We start from the raw sequence: 22,315 nt of genomic DNA, 5'->3' as shown, positions 1-22,315 counted from the left end.
TGTATTTAATTTCTTTGATAGAAATTTTCTTCTCTCCTTGCAACTTAATATTTTTTTTCGCATTGAGGGGAGTCTGACGATACCTTATATTTCATAAAAATACATACGTTACTGAGAATTCATAGCGTTTGTTAGTGCGCATGCGCGACTTTATTCCCATGACAGCGCATCACTGCTGTCAAGGTGTAAAGCGTCGTCTACAATGGCCGTAGCATAAGGTTGTAAGGCCGTAGTCGTAAGAAATTGACCAATCCCAGTTGAAGTTCAGGAGAATAATCAACTGTGATTGGTCAATTTCTTACGACTACGGCTTTACAACCTTATGCTACGGCCATTGTAGACGACGCTTAATGTCCTAACAGAAGACAGATTTATGTTTGACAGCTACAATTTCTACTCGAATTTGCCACCAGTTCGCTAACAGAATTTATCTACCGAGTAATATATATCTAATTAATTGTGCAATAAACACACAATTTTGAGAGCGGAAAAAAAAATATTCGAAATCCAGGGTACCGTTATCTCCGAAGCTTGCTCTGGGACCTGGCCTGTCTATAAAAATCTCGCAGCGCGCGAGCTCGCAGCACTGTGCTTTACGTGCCGAAGGTGCATACACACGGTGTTGGCTCCGTTTCGATTTTGTTCGGTTCGTGCCCGAATTCGTTGCAATTGACATTTGCGAGCCCGCAGCGAGGTATCCAGCTCAAATCACCGAGAATCGGTCAGCCAAGTCATGAAGTACATTCTGGTGACCGGAGGTGTGATCAGCGGCGTAGGCAAGGGCGTCATCGCCAGCTCGTTCGGCACTATCCTCAAGCATTGTAACATTCGCGTGACGTCCATAAAGATCGATCCCTACATTAACATCGACGCCGGGACGTTCTCGCCCTACGAGCACGGTGAGCGCGACGTTAATTTTCGCACGTCACTGCGCCCTTTACATATGACATGTCTGAAAGACGGCGTTTCTCTCGTTAGCATATTCGAAATCGATCGATGTGACTTTGAAATTGAATTCAATTTCCTGTACCATTGATACGGATGAAATGGGCTTTATCGCAGCACGTTGTCACGTAAAGATCATAGCACGATTCTAGCTCCTGAAAGAGAGAGAGATTTCCCATTTCTTAACATTATGAAAATTTTTACTAAATTTTTTTTCAATTAAATATAATTAAAATATATTAAAGATGTGTATATATGTATTACGAAATTTAATTCAAATTATCTTGTCGGCATCTGTTGCTGCCTTGATTTATTTGATTAACGATAGAGAAGAAAATGAATTAAACAATGTGTCATCTGAATAAAATCGTAGTTGTGTGATAAAATTAAACGGAAATCGCTAAATTAAATGCTACGGCGGGTCAAGCTTTTATGGCGGTAAAATTTCCAGCCATGTGCTTGCGCCATTTTGTATGCTGCCACCACGCTGTTTAGCAATTAATTAAGGTCAAATAAAGGCAGATGAATTTTTATAATCGTATACAGATAAAATCAATCGCGCACATATATAGAACGCAATAATAGATCATTTATTTTAAGTTTCTAATTTATTTCTCTATGCAAATATTCTACACAAATCCGTCTGAATATTTTTAATCAGTCTTCCAGTTCTATACATGCATTTCCTGTATTCAAAAATTATAGATAGAAAAGATAGAGCTATAGGGGAAAAACGCAATTAAAAAAATTAACGTTAAAATTGATGTATAAGATTTATTTTTAAAAGAAAAATTATATTTATAAATTAAAATATAATTATATAATTATATTTTTTATTAATAAAATTAAAATAATATGATAACAAATGTTTAATTTTCTGTAAAATTAATATATATTATTAAATTAATTAATGTAAGATCAAATGAAGCTAAATTATTATTCATATAATTTCAGCTATGATACAGATAAAATTTAATCTATTTAAATATATCTGTGTGTGAAGCAATCAACATTGTTGATCAATTCAATTATTAAAATATAATATAATTATTATATAAATATGGTATAAATATGTTTGTATAATTTCATTCATCCTTTATGTTTCTAATATCCAATGAAACTTGATGCTTATCAGTACATTCCATTGTTCAGCCAAGTAAGCGATAAAAGCATTCCTCGAAGAGACTCTTGTGTTACTGGTTTTCTACGAACACATCCCCTATCATTTTGCTATTGTTACTTACTTTACTTATGTTACTTACTACAAAGTCTTTTGTTTGTTCTATACAACAGGAGAAGTTTATGTACTTGATGATGGTGGTGAAGTGGATCTTGATTTGGGCAATTACGAGCGTTTTCTGGATATCACCCTTCATAAGGACAATAATATAACGACAGGAAAAATTTATCAACATGTTATTACAAAAGAAAGAAATGGAGATTATCTAGGAAAAACAGTACAAGGTATTGAAAAATACTTCTACCATAGATACTTCTACCAAAAATAAGTACTTCTACTTATATAATATTGCGCGCGCGCGCGAACACACATACACACACACACACACACACACACACACACACACACATATATATATATATATATATATATATATACACACATACACTATATGTATATGAGAAAGAGAGAGAGAAAGAAGAACATGATATATTGTATAAATTAATAAAAGCGGTTTTTCTAGTTGTACCTCATATTACTGATGCTATTCAGGAGTGGGTAGAAAGAGTTGCAAATCAATCTGTAACAGAAGATGGAGCTAAACCAGAGGTGTTGTTAATATATGAATTATTATGTTTCATAATTCTATAAAATGCAAAAATATTAGTTTAAATATTTAACATCTTGATGTATATTAGAAAAAAATATGTATATGTAATATATAAATTTTATACACATATACATATACATGTGTATATATATATATATATATATATATATATATATATATATATATAAACTTTATGATAAAATATTCTAATTACATAATTTATTAATAATTCTTTACAGGTTTGCATAGTAGAATTGGGTGGCACAATAGGCGATATAGAGGGGATGCCGTTTGTAGAAGCATTTAGGCAGTTTCAATTTAGAGTGAAGAAAGAAAACTTCTGTGTTGCCCATGTGTCTTTAGTGCCGCAGGTAACTGCGTTACATGCCTACAATCTTTACATACAGGTTACATATTTCCCGTTTACATATTTTTTCTATATTTTTTTCTATATTTTATATGCATATAATAAATGCATGATTAATTTTTGTGAAGCTCCATAAACTCCGTTTTTGAATTTTTGAAAACAATTTTCTCTGAATTATCATTGAAATATAAAATACCTTTTAGCCAAAATCAACGGGCGAAGCCAAGACGAAACCAACACAATCTAGTGTGAGGGAATTACGTGGATTAGGTTTATCACCTGACTTAATAGTTTGTAGATCGGAAATGCCTATTGGCGATTCCGCCAAAGAAAAAATTTCAAATTTTTGTCATGTGGCTCCAGAGCAAGTAATTGTCAAAAGTTTATCTTAATATTATTATAAAAAAGTTAATTGATTAATTAAAATTAATTATTTGAAATTAAATAATTAATTGAAATCAATATTAATGAAATCAATATTAATATTAAATGATATCAAATGTTTTTATCAGGTCATCACTATTCACGATTTAACGTCCATATATCGAGTACCACTTCTTATGGAATATCAGGGCGTTATAGAGTTTCTCGATGATCGATTGCAACTGAATATCGGAATGCCGCGTCCGCGTTCCTTCATGCGAAAATGGCGAGATTTAGCAGATCGCGTTGATCATTTGCGGAAGGATGTTAATATCGCTCTAGTAGGCAAATATACGAAACTCGAGGATTCTTATGCTTCTATTACAAAAGCGTTGCAACATGCTGCCATTGAGGCCGGTTATAAATTGAATTTGACGGTATTATCTCGCAATGCTGTGTATCGTAATTATTTGAAATATATATAATAGAAATATAATTTTATATATATATATATATATATATATATATATATTTATTTATTTATTTATTATATAATGTTATTAAATATTATTTTCTCTAAATGATTATGCAATTGTTACAGTTTATTGAAGCTGCTAATTTAGAGCAAAGTACATTAATGGAAAATCCAGTTTTATATCACGAGGCATGGCAACAGCTTTGTAAAAGCAAGTAAGTGTTACAATACATTTTTATGTTTTGTACTTCTAATATCCATATAATATAATTTTTAATAAAAATGCATTTGTTGTGTTTAGTGGTGTTATTGTAGCAGGTGGCTTTGGTAAAAGAGGATTGGAAGGAAAGATTGAAGCCTGTCGATGGTGTAGAATGAACGACAAGCCGTTTCTCGGCATCTGTCTGGGTTTGCAAGCGGCGGTCATTGAATTCGCGCGAAACGTATTGAATCTTCAAACAGCAAACTCTACAGAAATTGATCCAGAGACTAGTAAACCTGTGGTGATAGACATGCCAGAACACAATCCGGAAGTGAAGGGGGGAACTATGAGGCTAGGCAAGAGACAAACGCGTTTCTGCGACATTAATTCTGTCTTAAGTCAGTAATAGAATATGAGATCAATTTTCTTTTTTCTGTGTCACAATATATATTTTTTAATATGTATATTTTATATATTATTATTTTTCTCTACAGAAAAATTGTATGACAATAAAGATGTCATAGAAGAAAGACATAGGCACAGATATGAAATAAATCCGGAATACATTCAAGCTTTAGAAGCAGCTGGTTTAAAATTTGTAGGTGAGTTATATTGCATTTTCACACACAATAAAAGTTACAGTTTTGTTTAATATAATTTGTAATTTTAATTATATGTGATTAAGATATGTACTATACAGTCCGACATTTTTTTTAGGTCGTGATGAGGATGAAAATATACGAATGGAGATTGCTGAATTAGAAGGACATAGTTATTATGTAGCTACACAGTTTCATCCCGAGTACCTATCCAGACCTTTAAAACCTTCACCACCATTTCTTGGTTTAATTTTAGCCAGTGTAGGCAAACTGAAGTATTATTTAGCACGGGGATGCAAATTTTCGCCTCGTCAATTGAGCGATAATGAATCAGGTAAAAATGAAATAATAAAAAAAATATATAAGAAAATCAAAATTTTTATTAACATAATTATATAATATATACATATATAATGTTTTATACATATAATAGATTAATATAATCTCAATTTGCATGCAAATTCATACAACTTACATATTTATCATGTGGATTGTTACAGATGATGATTACATGTTGGAAGGAATGTCAAAATTGCATTTGTCTAATAATGCAAGTAGAAATGGTAGTAATATGTCAGATCTCAATTATGCTTTGTATTGAGTATAGTTTTATTATTGCAAATTTATATTTTGTCTCATTCCATTTTCCTATAATCTGATCCATATGTCTTTCTCTAGTCTTACATAATTTCTGATTAAAAATTGAAACAATAGACGAATATATGATAGATATATTTATATGATATATATTGGCCCATATTCTGAATCCTCTTTTATCAATAAAAGTGCCTCTAAAAGTGGCATATAAGCCTTCTGATTGGCTACAGGCCGCTTTTAGGAGCACTTTTATCGATAAAAGAGGATTCAGAATATGGGCCATTGTCAATATAAGTTTAAATCTTGATATAGTTGAAAAAAAATAAATTGGGATCCTAACATAGTCTACAAAAGGCAACAACTATAGGTACAAATATATAATTTATTACAACTTTAGGAATCTGTATTTCTAGTTGCTATGAAATTTTATGTTTTTGTTAATTATATATTTATATGTAACAGGTTTATAGAAAACAGATTTCATCATTTTTATCATTGTAATATATCACACTCTTTTATATTAGATTTAAGCTTATTAAATAAGATTTTTATAAATCTTATTTAAATTAAATAATAAATTAAAATAAGTGTGAAAGAGAGATGAAATGCTGTACATAAGTAGTTTTTACAATATTATAATATGCTATTCCCCAATTGCAAGTCTGCAGTATTTAAATTACATTTTTAGGTCAACAAGCTCATTTTCTACACATACAAAGTCTCTAGAAGAGAAATACTCTTTGAAAATCTTGAAATATTTTAATTTTAATTTATAACCTCATATAAAACAATCGTTATGTAATGTAATGTATAACAATATTTTATTTAGATATTGTAAGTTTTATATTTTGTAATAAATTATGTTTTAACATAATTTTTTATATATTGATGTGTTTCAGATAAAATCAAAATATACATGAATCTAGACTTTAAAGATTTAATTATATATATAAGCCAAAGTCCATTTCTTTTTAAAAACTGGATTTTTCCCGTTTGTAAGTTATGATTATTTCTAAAGATTATTTAAGACTGAATAGCAACAATATTAATTCATAGTCTTATTATTAAGATTAGAAAAATTGAGAAAAAAAGTAATAATAAAATTAAAATTTTTATAATATTGTATAATACTTGAAATTTGTATCTCATTTATTTTTATACCCGTTTGATACTTTGCTCATATTTGAAGTTAAAGTTTGAATTCTTAAATTTTAAATTTTCTTATGTAAAAAGATTCTACGTCGTAAAAGGTGTAAATGAAAAAAAGTTATCAATATTTTTTTAATATATTGTAATGTATAATACGTTTTTTTAATTATCTATTTCATTTGATTTTTTTAATGTGTAAATTTAGCTAAATGAAACCTGATTCGTCAATTTTGGACTTTCATGCAGAGATGCCAGATTCCGGCCTTTTGGTGGCATGCGGTAGTATGAAGGGGATAATAGAAAGAGACAAAACATGATTCTCTCTCGCTCTTCTCTGTGAGAAAGAGCGAGAGAGAATCATGTTTTGTCTCTTTCTATTATCCCCTCCATGCTACCGCATGCTACCAAAAGGCCGGAATCTGGCATCTCTGCTTTCATGTTCTATTGGTTGAAAATTTCATTCAACACGCATATCTTTCTTTGCCATTGAGAATCTGCGACAAAACTATAGCCTTTACCTTTACGAAGATTTTCCCGCCAAGTGTAATATTCTTTGGCCGCCTTGTGTTGACGGCTTGTGGTTTGTGCTGCTTGTGTGTGTGACGATTTAATTCTATTTTTCAATTTTGTTACAGTAGCTACAGAAATAAAAAAACGCTGATAATCTTATACCAAGCTTCTCGCAGTAATATAAAAAACTCTTTTTCTCGTGGCAAAAACCTATCATAAATAACAACATGGTAAAGTATAAAAATGTATAAAATAAATAATATAATATAATTATAGATGCAAATAAAGCAGATTTCTAATGACTTTAATAGAATGTTTAAAATATTATATATATAATTTATAAAAAATTATTTATATAGTATTGTTGTGTTACAATTATTTATGTAATTGTAATATATTATTTATGTTTACATTATAATATGCATTTAATAATAATATAATATATTGTATATTTTTATAATTAAGAATAATTAAGAAAAATGAGATAATATTTAATTTCATTGTGCATTTATTAGAGTGAACAAAGCTCTCCTGTACGCTCTGAACGACACACTGATGCAATGACCTCTCCTGTACCTAATATAGATGAGCCATTTGAAAATGAATCCGAGTTACTTGGTGAAGATAATGGTGCTAATAATGAGGAAGAAGAGGAAGGAGAGGAATTATTTGGAGATAATATGGAGGCGTAAGGATTTAATATCTTTATAGTATTAGTTTTGATGTAATATATGTTGATATATGTGGAAAAATAATAACTAATAACATATACATAAACTAATACTTGTTATTTAAAGAGTTAAAATATTACATATATATTATATAAGATAAAAAAAAAATTAGAATAAAATTTACATAATAAAATTATTTTTTTTTTAATAATAGAGATTATCGGCCTATGTCAGCATTGGATAGATATGATCCCAATCTACTTGATGATTCAGAATACTCAGAAATGTCTCAGGGCGAACGTATAGCTGCAGAAACAGAAATGCGAAAAAGAGACCATGCAGCTGGTATTATAAGAGATGATCGTGATCTGCTTTATGGTAATTTTTAATCATTTTCTATTTAAAGCAAAGGACAAAACATCAATTATAAATTATAAAAAGAACTTATAATCAACTCTAATATAATTTATAAAAGTCAAAGAAATGGGTTTATAAAATTATTGAATATATAATATTTCTCAAAAGCATTCAAAGATCATCTTTTATATTTCTAGATGAAAGTGATGAAGAAGATGTGCAAGCACGCAAGCGACGCATGGCTGAAAAAGCTGCTGCTGGCATAATAGAAGATGCAGAAGTAATAATCTTTTCACATTATGTATAAATATTATGTATACAACCATTTAATGTTTTCTTCATTATTTCAGATGATTGAATCCATAGAGAATTTAGAGGATACTAAAGGACACTCAATAAAGGAATGGGTTATGATGCTAGGACCACGAACAGAAATTTCAAATCGCTTTAAAAGCTTTCTTCGCACTCATACAAATTCCAAGGGACAGTATATGTATAAAGAGCGTATTCGCCATATGTGTGAAAGTAATCAGGTATATCAAATCTTGTATATATAATGTATATATAATTTTAACAAAAAATCCTAATTTTTATAATTTTTCTTAATTTTTAATTTATCCATAATAAACTTTGGAATCATAGAAAAATTTTATTTTATACTTGTGAAGATAAAAATATCGATATTTTATATCTTTTTAATGAGATTTCTTTTTCCTTATTTTTATAAAATTATGATAATTACTTTTATTTCATGATATCAAATCTATTTAAGTTTTTATTTCATGAGGTTCTTGTGTTTCTCTTTATTTCAATAGTCTAGTTTCATAGTGGAATTTCCCATTCTTGCCAGTAAGGAACATGTTTTAGCCTATTTTTTACCAGAAGCACCGTTTCAAATGCTCGAGATATTTGATGAAGTTGCAAAGGAATTGGTGCTGACAATTTTCCCCAGTTATGAGAGAGTTACGTCAGAAATTCACGTGAGAATATCGGAATTGCCGTTGATCGAAGAATTGCGCACGTTCAGGTAAAGATTGATATTTAATATTTCATTTAGTTAATATTTAGCTCTTTATATTTAGCTATTTAGCTTTATTTAGCTCTATACACAATTTCGACAATGCAAATGATATATTAACATAATTTGGCTTTTACTTTGTTATTATAGAAAACTCCACTTGAATCAACTAGTTCGAACTCTTGGAGTTGTAACGGCGACTACGGGAGTCTTGCCACAATTATCGGTGGTGAAATACGATTGTACGAAATGCGGTTACGTCCTCGGACCATTTGTTCAATCCCAAAACACAGAAGTCAAACCGGGCTCATGTCCCGAGTGTCAGAGCGTTGGTCCATTCATGGTAAATCAAAAAATAAAATTCTACATTTTACTCTTACACATTGCCATTTTATTATATAAAATGTTCTTATTTGGGTGTAATTATAGATATATCATCTCTTTTAGATCAATATGGAGCAAACTATATATAGAAATTATCAAAAGATAACGGTACAAGAATCTCCGGGTAGAATACCCGCTGGCAGAATACCACGCAGTAAAGATTGCATTTTGCTGTCCGATCTTTGTGATCGTTGTAAACCTGGGGATGAAATAGACGTTACCGCTATTTACACCAATAATTATGATGGTTCTTTGAACACTGAACAGGTAAAATTAAATTTTCAACTCATAGGTAATTAATTATGTTTTTCTTAATATTATTCCACAGCATACATTAAAAAAGTAATCCTTTAATTTTTATAAAAGAAAGAAGTATTCTAATTTATTATATTTCTACATATAGGGTTTCCCAGTATTCTCCACAGTACTATTAGCTAATCATTTATTCGTCAAAGATTCGAAAGAAATTGTAGATTCATTGACGGAAGAGGACATCTCGAGTATACTTGCTCTGAGTAAAGATCAACGAATCGCAGATCGCATTGTTGCAAGTATCGCGCCTTCAATTTACGGACACGAAAACATTAAAAGAGCTTTGGCACTGGCAATATTCAGTGGCGAACCAAAAAATCCTGGTATTTATTTTGATTCTAATCATTTTATCAATATAAAAATACGATCTTTCATTATATATGTTGAATATTGCAATATGTAGGCAACAAACACAAGGTACGCGGTGATATAAATGTTCTGTTATGCGGAGATCCTGGCACTGCTAAGTCACAGTTTTTGAAATATGTGGAAAAGGTGGCACCTAGAGTGGTTTTCACGACAGGTCAGGGTGCCTCAGCCGTTGGTTTGACCGCTTATGTAAGAAGATCACCAATCAGCAAAGAGTGGACTTTGGAAGCTGGAGCTTTGGTTCTTGCCGATCACGGAATATGTCTCATTGATGAGTTCGATAAAGTATATATTTATATAATTTAAATGACTATAATAAAACATATGTTAATATCAAAAACATATTAATATCATAAATATCAATGTAAATATCAATATTATAATAATTATTGTTAATAATTAACATTTATAAAATTTTTATATAATATGAATGTAGATTATTTATATAATATGTACACATATGTATACATATATGTATAATTTATATTATATATATATATAAAATATAATATTATATATATATATAAACATAATTTATAAAATTTAAAGTTATAAAATTTTCATCACAGTTCAATGAGAATAATTAAAATTATTAAAAGCATGTTGTAATTTCCATTTTTCCTAGATGAACGATCAGGATAGAACATCTATTCATGAAGCTATGGAGCAGCAAAGTATTTCTATCTCGAAGGCTGGAATCGTTACGTCTCTCCATGCCAGATGCGCAGTGATAGCGGCATCTAATCCTATCGGTGGCCGATACGATCCCAGTATGACTTTTGCAGAAAATGTATGTTGTACTTGTTACATCTTTTAATATTCTGCTTTTCCGTATAAACTTATAACTTATAAAATTTCATGCAGGTGGATCTGTCGGAACCGATCCTCTCGCGATTCGACATATTATGCATAGTAAAAGACGAAGTCGATCCCATGCAAGATCGTCATCTGGCCAAATTTGTCGTTAATTCGCATATTAAGCATCATCCGACAAGCACAGAAAGAACACAAGGCATAGAGTTGGATCCCGTCACGCAAAGTCTATGTATTTCACAGGATCTTCTTAAAAAATATATCGTTTACGCAAAACAGAACATACATCCGAAATTGACCAATATTGATCAAGACAAAGTCGCTAAATTATACAGCCAGTTAAGGCAGGAAAGCTTGGTAAGTCAGTAAAACAAGAATACTATCTATTTATATATATTGGATAATTTTCAAAAAATATACAAATATTATTTTTGCATATTAAAAAATTCTATATGTTGCATATATTGTTATAGGCGACCGGAAGCTTGCCGATTACCGTACGTCATATAGAAAGTATTATTCGTATGGCAGAAGCTAGTGCCAAAATGCACTTGAGAGATCATGTTCAAGAAAGTGATATGAATCTCGCCATCAGAATAGTTCTTGATAGTTTTGTAGATACACAAAAATATTCCATTATGAAATCTATGCGCCAGGTATTTCTTTAATATCTTTTTTTATGTGTAGCCTCAATCTGCATTTAATCTGAAAAGATTTAAACTTTTTCTAATATACTTATAAATTTCATTACAGACATTTCAGAAATATTTATCATATAAGAAAGATCATAGTGAACTCCTATATTATATACTACGGCAAATTACTTTAGACACTTTGGCGTTTCAAAAAGCTTTGCATGGCGGGCGTATCATGACTGTCGAAATTTCAGAGAAGGATCTATTGGAACGGGTAATATAAAGGATTTAAATTTGAAAATTAAGGATTAAATTTGAAAATTACATAGAATTAACAAAGTATATAATCAACTACAAATTATTTCAATGGTTTGGACTAAAGAGATTTTAATCTTATTTTATATATATACTTTTCATATCCAATTTATACATAATCTTATATGTATAAATACTCTTCATTATTTTTAACATCACAAATATATGTATAAAAATCTTTCTATTCAAATATCCAGTTATAACTTTTTCATTTTTTTTATATCTCTATATATCTCTATATATATATATATATATATATATATATATATATATATATATATATATATATAAAAGAAATAAAACACATTTTGTACTGATATTAATGTTTTATGGGTTATAGGCAAAACAAATTGATATACACAATCTGCATCCATTTTACGAAAGTGATATATTCAAGACAAACAATTTCGTTTACGAATCAAGGAGAAAAGTAATAGTGCAGACTCTGCCTGAAGGTATTGAAGATTGATTCGGAAGAAAACATATTTTTGTACATGAATATTTGAATTATATAACTTTTTTTATCTCGTATGTGTGTGTAAAATTTTTATATTGCATTAAAATGTTTAATTAATTTCTTCCATGTCATTATTAAACATTGTTACATAATTATTGTGATATTCCGTTAAATACATTATATTTATAACAAAACAATTAGATTATTAATTTTGTTATATTTAAGTATGCATGTAATAGTAGCAAAAATAATGCATTATATTTCAATATCCACTCTGTATAATAACTAGCAATAGATTTTCAGAATTATAATTATCAAAATTTTTATTTAAAATAACATGGTAAATGCTAATGCAATATAAGAAAATTTATATATTTTGTGTGCTAAAAAAATCTTATAATAAGCTATATCAGTATACATATTTCATACCTATATCTATACTATAAGATTGTACAAGACTATACATATCTTATATAGAAATTGATTTTACAGAAATGTTACAAATAATGATAATTATGCAGTCAAAAAATAAACAATTAAACATGAAAAAAAAGGTTAGGTTTTACTTTGTCTAAGCATGTTTTATATATAGATTGGTTCACGAGAAAAAAATATTTCATTTTACATGTACTACAACAGACCAAATAAATTTCTCGCAGACGTTCTGCATTTTTTGTTCTCGCCTTTTTTTTCATTGAATTTGTTTGGTAGCAAAATGATTTTGTATAGAACAATAATTATATAAAAAACATGACAGGATAGCCAGAAAAAAATTTCTTTTTCAACTCATCGTGTGATCTGTGCTATTTTTTATAAGAGTTGTAACTGCTACTACTACTACTACTACTACTACTACTACTACTACTACTACTACTACAACTGCTAGTACTAGTACTACTACTACTACTAGATACACTGTCATTAGAGTCCGATTCGCTATCTGATGAAGAACTGCTGCTACTACTTGATTCTTCACTGCTAGAAGAACTTGAGTCGCTTGAACTGCTGGATTCTTCCTTCCTCATTTTCTTTCTGACATGATTCTTTTTTATTTCTTTATTTTGCACCTGACTAAAAATAGAATACATTTATATATATTTAAAGTCTGTTAAACTTATTCAAATGCAGATTTCATCCCTTAATATCAAGATCAAAAATGTATTTGATTTTTAACTTTGGATATTTCATTTATTGTACATGTTCTTTTATCCATACATCTTTTATAAAAAAGAGAGGAGAAAAATATAAATTATTATCAAATATAAATAATCTAATTTGAGTAATCTTGATATCGAAATATTTCTTCTTGTTTCTTTAAAAATTGAAAAATAATTTCTTCCAAGTATTTCAAGAAGCATGATTTATCAAGAGAGAAATATCATGTATACGTATAACAAAAGAACTTAACAAAAGAACTGAGATAACATACGTATTGTTATCCTGTTGCTGCTGCAAAGTTTTCTTCAATTGTGACGTGCGAGAGGATCTGTGCAGGTATTTCCTTTTGCCCTTACACTCGTAACTCCAGTGTCCCATTTCCAGACACTTCTGGCAACGAACTCCTTGCGGAAATGGGTCCCTGCAAATTTGAAGAAAAATTAAAAGAATTGCAAATGTGTCACGTTGCGGCTCTTACATCGCGATGTTTTACTTTCGCACTATAAATCGCATACTTACGCTTTTTTCATCAATTTTATACCATTTGAACTCATGATTAGTTTATCAGCATAACCAAAGAGATTTCAAAACGAATGATTAAGCGATCACGTTTCTGTTTCTCGTATTCTGAACTTTGTTTATATGGCTAGGAATCTTTCATTCGCAAGTGTTCACAAAGCTATAATTTCCAATGTGCGTCAGAATTAGTCCCGATCTACAATAGGTAATTTAAGCCCTAAGTCTTAAGAAATTGACCAATCACAGTCGAGTATTCTCTTCATACTTGACTGTGATTGGTCAATCTCTTAAGGCTTAAGGCTTAAATTATTTATTGTAGACCCGGCTTTATGAGAAGTTTTCATTTGTCGATATGCGTGCTTATTGGTCAGAAATCTTATCCAATGACATTTCACAAAAATTACACTGACAATGATGACAATCTATGTTCTATGTTTCAAATTTTCAATGTTTAGAAACACCAAATTTGAATATTGAATTAAAATATTGTAAGAAAATAATTAAAATTTAGTGCAAATATCTTATATTGATATTTTGAATTTTATTATACTTTGATAGAAAAAAAGGAAATGAATAATTCGGATAATATTGCTCTCGCGAATAACGCTACTTCAAAAAATGCTACTTCGAATTCTCTTTTAATAGCCTATGGACATAAGAGCGTAGAATTAAAGATTATAAAAGATACAATAAGTATGTATCAGAATAGTTTTTTAGAAAAGGAAAAAGTATTAAAAGAAGAAAAACAAAAGCTGGTAATTGCTCAAGAAATTTTTTTATACATATATTCATTTTATACATTATATATATTGGCGGAATTTGCAAAAAAAATTCCTTTATAGAATTTTGCAATTAAGAGAGTAGAAAAATACAATTTGAAAAAGATAAGAAGTATTTATATAGCAAGTATTATAATTTTTTCAATTTATGTGTTCTCTTACAATAAGTTTAATCATGAAATTTAAATCTACAAAAGTTGCGAAAATTTATCTTTTGGTTTATAGTTTATCTTTTGTCGAATTTTCCTAATAATTTTGACAATTTTTCAAGAGTGTTAAAAAAACATGTATTATACGTTGTATTACCAGCAACATTTATCAGTGAAATTAATGGAGAAATTTTTTGTAGATTCCGCCAATGAATATTAGACGAATTTTAGTAATAAAATTATAAAAGTAGTAAAAAAAGTGAATAAGAACCAACCAAATAGAATTAATAATTTTCAATTATTATTAAATTTTCTCTATGGCTGCGTTCCGATATTCACTGCCAGTACTGAGAATCTATAGTTTATGTCACGCATACTATAGATTTTCAGTACTGGCAGTGAATATCGGAACGCAGCCTGTGTCTACTGGTTCATCTTACGTCCATGTATAATGGAGAATTTTTGAATGATTTAACTATAATAATTATAATTAACAATTTACTAGCCATAATATATAACAGAATTGTCCAATGTCAAATAAAATATTATATTTTTAATTTAGGAGGAATTAAATTATCAAGTATGGTCAGTAGAAGAGTCATTTTGCGAACAAGTATGGCAATTTTCTCACGAACATAATTTCTCTGATATCTTCAAATATTATCCCTTTGTTATAAAAACTGATCACTGCGCAAAGCAAAAGAACAATGATAAAAACGGTATAATTAATGCACTAAAGATTAAAAATTAAAATTTAAGAGATTAGATCTTTTCATTAATCTTTTCATAATAATTCACTATTAGATATCGTAAAGGAGTCGGAACTGACTGATCTTATAAATGAAATTGATACAATTAAAGCGGAAATATTTAGCTTAAATCGTGAAAAAAATGTCAAACAAGAGATGGAGATTGCCTTGATAAACTTACAAAAATTACAATTAATTGCAGATGACATTACAGAATTACTGAAGTATGTTTACAATATTTTCATGTTTCATTATAATCAATATTCTGCAATTATTATAATAATTTTACGAATTTTTTTTTTTATTCTAGGTTGATAAGTCCTTTAGAATCTCCATATAAACTCGCAACGATATCAATACCAATATATGACGAAGTAATTTCTGATAGTGTAAATAAAATCAAACGACATATGAATGATACAGGTCGCAAAAGTATATGCAATTATTTTAGTATAATTTTGGCATAATAAATTATATAATATAATATATTAAATGTATTTTATAATCAATTGTTAACTTTTATATGCTATTAATTTTATCAATACTATTCCAACGATTATATTATTCATATTGTTTTTGCAATTCTTTCGCAGATTCGATAAACAAAAAAACATGTAGTAATCAAAAGGAGAAGTTGCCAGTGAAAAATAAATCATGCCTAAAAAATGACATATCTAATTTTACGCTTACTAATAAAATAACAATTGCATCTCCTAAAATTTATCCTCAATTATCTCTTGAAAAGAGTATCGTGCATACTGCGAAAACAACGATGACGGATATATCTACAGAAGTATATATAATAAAGTTATTTCCTTTTTATTAATCACTTTATGTATTCTGTAATAATAAAACATTTTAATAATGATTACAGTTTACATGCAACGAGAAATACGAAAATTTTATTCCAAAAAAACGCAGTGAAATTTCTATTAAATTTGAACAGCATCGTCAACATATAATTAATAATTATTAGTTATAATTTTATATTTCTCACATAAATAAATTCAAATATTAAAAATTAAGTTTTTAATATAAATATATTTTTATTAAAAACTACCTTTAGTTCAATAATGTTAAGACTCATTAATTAAGCAATAATATAAAATTTATTACTTTCAATTATTACTTTGAAAATCATTTTACATTATGTAAAAAGAAATTTTAATAGTAATTTAAACATTTTACCAAGAGTCAAAAGGACATCATGCGAAAAGAAGCAGAGAAATGTGAATTTCGGGAAAATATTTCATAATATATTTGTATATTTAGAAATATTTATACAGCGTCTCGTATGATTACGTAATGTACACTGAATTACATTTAATATTACATTCTTGGAATTATTTTACACATAACACAATATTTTGTGTCTTGCTCAATAAACTATTCGATAAGTATTTATTATCTCAGAATACCTTATTGTGCGTTTGCAATTGTTATGTAAATTTCTCACTTGCAAACCACAGGGATTATGTGCCGTCTATTAATTTATGTATTTTGCTTTTTTTTTTAAAACTGTTTAACAGTTTATCACAACGGATTGTATTGTATCACCAATTTTGTGGCAACTTACATGTGAATGGCTCCATGGATTTTCCACACGTGAAGACTTTCAATTATAATATCTAGGGATTAATTTGTTAAACGATCGCCACGTTATGTCATTTAGATAATCCTGGAACATTAATCTAATTAACAAAAATAACATTCTTTAAAATTGCAGCCTTCGTATATAGGATATATTCATATCTCTTTGTTGCAATTAACTTTTCCAGAGTTCATTATTGATTTTTCGTTAAATTAAAAATACAATCCAAGATTTTAAAAACCTAGATATTTCCTTTTTTTAAACTTTTATTTTGATTTTTTAATTTTAATGTATTAATATCCTGTAACGTTTAACATCTTATCTTGCAACAATAAACAAACTTAATAATCAAAATATTTAAAATTAAAAAATTGCAAAAGTAATATTAATAAACACCCTTGCAACTCCAAATAACATATAAAATACGAGCGCATAGATACAGTTAAAAAAAAGAAATGCTATATAGATGTATGAAAACTTTATACACTAGTATACTTTATACTAAAATCCAAAGATTTCTATAAAATATAACGCACGCAATGCATAATATTTTTTACATAACATTACGTATAACACTAGGTAAATTATATATATATATGATACCTCTTTAAAATAAATCTCTCTTTTCTAATACCGATAAACCGCTGACGTTTTTCGACGTCGATAAGACGTATTTTACTATTAATAGTTTCTATAAGTGGGAGCCCATGGCGACCGTTACGCTGCAACCTTTATCCTATATAATACAATGAAAGGAATATTTTCACTTTCAGATTTAAAATATTCGATATATTCGTGTTAATCAGCAAGAATCTTTGCAATGTACTTCTGTCGTACGTTGTGCACATTGTTAAATTTCACTAATTAATTTTTATAATATCCTCCTTCATACATATCCTCATTCGTAACACATTCGTATTACAAAGTAAATGTCTAATGTCTAATGTAAACGGCACGAAAACGAAAACGCTTGCTAATTATTTTTAATTAAAATTTAGTCCAACAATGTTAAAAAATCATCAATATAATCGTATGTACAATCTAATGGAGAAACTCTGTAAATTAATTTATTTTACATGCAATACTATGTGCAATCAACTCCTCAAAGATTCTTACCGACTTTAAAACAGGAAGCCAAAGAGACAAATTTCATTCAACATTTGCGAGGTGCTAGTACACACGAGTGTATGCCCTGCTATCTCCGTAAAACATAGATACATACTGACATAGACACAAATAGATACATAGAAAATATATGTGTATATAATATATATATATATATATATATATATATATATATATACACTCATATTAAAGCAGGATTCGCAACGTATTACACATTAAACCTTAGCACGGGAAGAAAAAATACTTTGAACGGAGAATTTGCTAAGTTCCATCTTCTAATTTAAATTTAAATGTCTGTCTACGCGATTTACAATTCACCCAGAATAACAAACAGATAATACAAAGAGAATGTATAGATAGCATAATGAATAAATTGTGTGAGACACATTTAATGTGTAACAATAGAATTATACTAAACCATATAAATTACAACAGCAATATCAAACACTTTATAATATTAGAGATCGAAGAAAAATTAGAGGATGACATTTACAATTGTAAAATTGATTATTAAGCAACATCGAAGAAAATAGTGTAGAATACAATTCTTGCATAATGGAAGATAGGAACATAATTATCGTTACAAATAAAAGTATAAAAAAGGAAAAACGTCAGAATAATTGATAATTGATATTCAGGGACAATAGCATCTGAATAAAGAGTTTTTCACAACTATAATAGTTGCAGTGTTCTAACAAGATACACTTATCATTTATATAAGATAATAGATAACTCTGATATAAAAAAGCTTTTTTTTTCTTTTTTGGATAACAATCTCAACTGGTATATAGAAATTCTTACAGAATCAGACATTAATTAATTATTAGAATTTAATAATTAATATGTCGGGGTGATTACTAAACAATCTAGCATTTGCAAACAATGTAGAATGATTAGTACATAATAATCCGTTTCGAAATTTCATAAACCATTTTTGGCAAACATGTTCTTTCTATTAAATAAAAGTATCAGAAAAATCTGGCGATTTTAGATTTATGATTGAACACGTATTCTCGAAATTATTATGACTCAGACTTTAAAGATTATTACACAAAATACAATTACATTTGCATATTTAACATTAAATGAGATTGATTCTGAGAAATACTAATTTATATACATTTTTCACTAAATTAACTTATCACTTTATTACTCATAGAGAAATTAGAATCTAAATCATCAAAATTCTCGCGATACTTGTTATATATCTTAATTGAATTAATTAAATTAAATTAGACAGTTACATATAATGTTAAATGCACAATAACAATATAGAGAATATCTAAGTAAGTCACAAGACATTGAAAACGATGAGAACAAATTACCTAATTGCATTCGCAAATTACGTGATATTTAGTATATACGTATATGATTACATTATTTAACATATAGAAAAATACAGTCTAATAACAGTCTAATAACAAGCAAAAAGATTATTGAGAATAAAGAAATTGATAAGCCAAAGATTAAAGATTCTAAAAGAACTCAAAACCTATAGATTTATAGGCACATTAGTAAATGCGAGCCTGTTTATATAGATATAATAATACTTATCTCATAATTATAATAATATATGTATATAACGCGCATATATATATATATACATATATATATATATATATATATATATATATATATATATATATATATATATATATGTATGTTATATAAATACATGTAACTTTATAAATATATTGGCACTATATTTCTTTGTGCAGAGCTGAAAGCAGAACAACAACGTTGATATGAAAGAGAAATGAGATGTAGCAAGCAAAATCGATTGATTTTATGGAACTTAGCAAAAAAAGAAAAAAAATCTCAAGAAAATGCTCGATATATGACGTTCTCCATTTCTTCCTTTACATTTACATTTGGCAGCGCAATCTTCTTTAATCTAATGAAAGCACTCTAACAGTATAGAAAGCATCAAGATAGTCTTGTTCCAATTTAGACATTTTCAAATCGCATCATATCCAGACATTCGTGCATAACTCTTAGCTCTAAGACAAATTGGCAATTTTATAACAATCTAATATATGGTGTGATCATTAAGATAAAATTAAAATATAAAATTAATAAAATGTAACAGAACTTTTCTTACGTCTTATTTGATTATATAATATTGTCAATTCTGTTTAGAATTGATATAATTATTATGCAAGATTATGAATATTTAGATATAATGTTATTATGAATATCTAGATACAATGTGTCTGCCTCGAAAATGCCTTATCGAAAAGACATTCCTGACGCTATATATACAATGGCTTCATTGTTTTAATGTCGCACGAGATACACATCGTTACATAAATGAAACAGAGAAAAATCCGCGCGTCATTTCTTTTCTTTCCTTTTGTACAGTTACAAAATATCTTCATTTGTCATTATTTCTCTTCGTTCACACTTTGCTGTTTCGTAAATTTCCTTAAACTGTAACGTGCAGTCTCAAATATATATTTTACACGTTCTAGTAATTTTCTTTTCTTGTATATTCATCTATTTTTATCTAATTCGAACAAAGATGCGGATTATACCGTAAAATTTTGTGCTATTTTACAGGAATAATTGCACATGGAGTTCACTTTATAACCGCTCCATTTCGTGAATCTCGATAAAATATATAATTGTCGCTAATTATTGCAAATTATATAATAAACGTAAATTTAAAAACTTTAATGCAATATCGTACACATTCTGTTGTTTCATATGCATAAAGATTATTTTTCTCTTTCTTTATATTATTCTTACTTTCACAGGCGTATTAGAGTGTATTCTTTATTTCACTGCTTAAATTTATTACTGGCATACATAAAAATTGCTAACATCTTCGTTCTGTGATACTGAACTGTTGAATTAGATAAATATAGCTATAATTTTTTTATGTTTCAGAAGATTGTGACTTTCCGTAGAAGGATCTTAGCATATTTTGTACCAAATAAAGTGGCATACATATCAACGAAAAAATGAGAAAAAATATACGCGTGTAACATCAGAATGTATGTACGGAAACTTATGTGTACCGACGTTCGTTTTGTGTGCACGTATATTCACAATTTTTCAATTTAATACTTTAATAAAATATCTTTTTTTCTCGCTTATAATATATACGAAGTACGTTTCAACCTTTTAATACAACAAACAATGCCATTGACGTCGATTCTTAATACGCTTCTTCTATCATTTCTAAATTAAAAATCTTGTCTCACTTGTTTGTACTTATGTAGTAGATAGGACGTTTATATATTCCTTTATGATACGCTGTTGCACAATTCTCTTATATATATATATATATACAATTTTGTATATATATAAATGTTATAATTTAAAAAAAATTATAGTTTTAATTTTTTTTACTTAAAAAAATTTGTAACATTTAATTGATGATCTTTGTCAATAAATAAAATGCAGATTTTTAATTTCATTAAGCTCTAAAAAGTAATTGCAATATACATTTAAATAGTACTTTCAATAATTATATTGTTATCTGCTTTATAAAATGCTTTTCTCTATCATAATCACGATAAGATTTAATTTATAATCGTTTTAATTATAAGGAATATTTAAAAAATAGGAATTTGCATATATTTTTCAAAAACTAAATTAATAAAAATGAAACAATTGTATCATGTTTTTGGCACAAACTTAACAAATTAATATAATTTAGAAATTTAATTTCATGTATATAAAGAAAATAAGAAAATGTATTGCATTTGATAAAAACATACTGTGAATAGTACATATAATTTCTTTAGAAACTATTAATTGAAATATACATATCACATATATAGCATCAAATTATATCTTTCAAGCATATATACATAATATGATCAACTAAGAAAACGACATCCATAGGCAAATACAGTTTATGCCTTTTTAAAGGCATAAACTGTATTTGCCTATGGATGTCGTTTTCTTAG

At 28.1% G+C, this 22,315-nt stretch overlaps 4 protein-coding genes across 8 annotated transcripts; 3 read left to right on the top strand and 1 right to left on the bottom strand.

The window, feature by feature from the left end:
• The first annotated feature begins 425 nt into the window (after positions 1–425).
• Ctps (CTP synthase) lies at positions 426–6,212 on the top strand. Of its 2 annotated transcripts, none has more exons than XM_083105640.1 (11): positions 426–899; positions 2,239–2,409; positions 2,649–2,734; positions 2,975–3,142; positions 3,306–3,470; positions 3,615–3,902; positions 4,067–4,155; positions 4,242–4,540; positions 4,637–4,744; positions 4,860–5,075; positions 5,242–6,212. In XM_083105640.1, exons 1-11 carry the CDS (start codon positions 734–736, stop codon positions 5,340–5,342), a joined length of 1,857 nt encoding a protein of 618 aa, XP_082961766.1. In that variant the 5' UTR covers positions 426–733; the 3' UTR covers positions 5,343–6,212. The 2 variants fall into 2 exon arrangements, with proteins under 2 accessions (XP_082961766.1, XP_082961767.1); XM_083105641.1 differs by having other exon boundaries at positions 433–899; positions 2,975–3,106.
• Positions 5,571–12,448, top strand: Mcm2 (DNA replication licensing factor Mcm2). 3 transcript variants are annotated; one of them, XM_083105636.1, is made up of 17 exons: positions 5,571–5,705; positions 6,238–6,333; positions 7,123–7,227; positions 7,513–7,685; positions 7,883–8,046; positions 8,223–8,305; positions 8,376–8,558; positions 8,841–9,052; positions 9,194–9,386; positions 9,491–9,694; positions 9,831–10,062; positions 10,143–10,393; positions 10,734–10,898; positions 10,973–11,278; positions 11,395–11,577; positions 11,675–11,830; positions 12,212–12,448. In XM_083105636.1, exons 3-17 carry the CDS (start codon positions 7,225–7,227, stop codon positions 12,338–12,340), a joined length of 2,637 nt encoding a protein of 878 aa, XP_082961762.1. In that variant the 5' UTR covers positions 5,571–5,705; positions 6,238–6,333; positions 7,123–7,224; the 3' UTR covers positions 12,341–12,448. The 3 variants fall into 3 exon arrangements, with proteins under 3 accessions (XP_082961762.1, XP_082961764.1, XP_082961763.1); XM_083105638.1 differs by lacking the exon at positions 6,238–6,333 and having other exon boundaries at positions 5,608–5,705; XM_083105637.1 differs by lacking the exons at positions 5,571–5,705; positions 6,238–6,333 and adding an exon at positions 6,903–7,030.
• LOC145975288 (uncharacterized) lies at positions 12,241–14,158 on the bottom strand. Its single transcript, XM_083105644.1, has 3 exons — positions 14,006–14,158; positions 13,758–13,907; positions 12,241–13,399 (listed from the first exon to the last, which is right to left on the bottom strand). Exons 1-3 carry the CDS (start codon positions 14,038–14,040, stop codon positions 13,132–13,134), a joined length of 453 nt encoding a protein of 150 aa, XP_082961770.1. The 5' UTR covers positions 14,041–14,158; the 3' UTR covers positions 12,241–13,131.
• Positions 14,159–14,574: 416 nt separating this feature from the next.
• Positions 14,575–16,658, top strand: LOC145975287 (uncharacterized). 2 transcript variants are annotated; one of them, XM_083105643.1, is made up of 6 exons: positions 14,575–14,760; positions 15,496–15,652; positions 15,738–15,906; positions 15,993–16,105; positions 16,276–16,475; positions 16,557–16,658. In XM_083105643.1, the coding sequence occupies exons 1-6, from the start codon at positions 14,575–14,577 to the stop codon at positions 16,656–16,658; spliced, it is 927 nt and encodes a 308-aa protein (XP_082961769.1). The 2 variants fall into 2 exon arrangements, with proteins under 2 accessions (XP_082961769.1, XP_082961768.1); XM_083105642.1 differs by having other exon boundaries at positions 15,993–16,114.
• Positions 16,659–22,315: the final 5,657 nt, after the last annotated feature.

Source organism: Camponotus vicinus, unplaced genomic scaffold, assembly GCF_025532165.1.
Source record: "Camponotus vicinus isolate PSW18456_S1 unplaced genomic scaffold, iyCamVici1.0 SCAF_8, whole genome shotgun sequence".
Classification (NCBI taxonomy): Eukaryota; Metazoa; Arthropoda; class Insecta; order Hymenoptera; family Formicidae; genus Camponotus; species Camponotus vicinus.
This window is presented reverse-complemented; position numbering and strand designations above follow the sequence as displayed.

Excerpts from the sequence above, each read along its gene's own strand:
- Ctps (XM_083105640.1), top strand. The coding sequence starts at position 734 with ATGAAGTACATTCTGGTGACCGGAGGTGTGATCAGCGGCGTAGGCAAG. Across the intron at positions 4,156-4,241 it reads CAACAGCTTTGTAAAAGCAA|TGGTGTTATTGTAGCAGGTG; the intron begins GTAAGTGTTACA and ends TGTTGTGTTTAG. Across the intron at positions 4,745-4,859 it reads AGCTGGTTTAAAATTTGTAG|GTCGTGATGAGGATGAAAAT; the intron begins GTGAGTTATATT and ends CATTTTTTTTAG.
- Mcm2 (XM_083105636.1), top strand. Across the intron at positions 7,686-7,882 it reads TTTGGAGATAATATGGAGGC|AGATTATCGGCCTATGTCAG; the intron begins GTAAGGATTTAA and ends TTTTAATAATAG. Across the intron at positions 8,047-8,222 it reads TGATCGTGATCTGCTTTATG|ATGAAAGTGATGAAGAAGAT; the intron begins GTAATTTTTAAT and ends TTATATTTCTAG.
- LOC145975288 (XM_083105644.1), bottom strand. The coding sequence starts at position 14,040 with ATGAGTTCAAATGGTATAAAATTGATGAAAAAAGC. Across the intron at positions 13,908-14,005 it reads ATAAAATTGATGAAAAAAGC|GGACCCATTTCCGCAAGGAG; the intron begins GTAAGTATGCGA and ends TCAAATTTGCAG. Across the intron at positions 13,400-13,757 it reads CAGCAACAGGATAACAATAC|TCAGGTGCAAAATAAAGAAA; the intron begins GTATGTTATCTC and ends TTCTATTTTTAG.
- LOC145975287 (XM_083105642.1), top strand. The coding sequence starts at position 14,575 with ATGAATAATTCGGATAATATTGCTCTCGCGAATAACGCTACTTCAAAA. Across the intron at positions 15,653-15,737 it reads AAAGAACAATGATAAAAACG|ATATCGTAAAGGAGTCGGAA; the intron begins GTATAATTAATG and ends ATTCACTATTAG. Across the intron at positions 16,115-16,275 it reads GAATGATACAGGTCGCAAAA|ATTCGATAAACAAAAAAACA; the intron begins GTATATGCAATT and ends ATTCTTTCGCAG.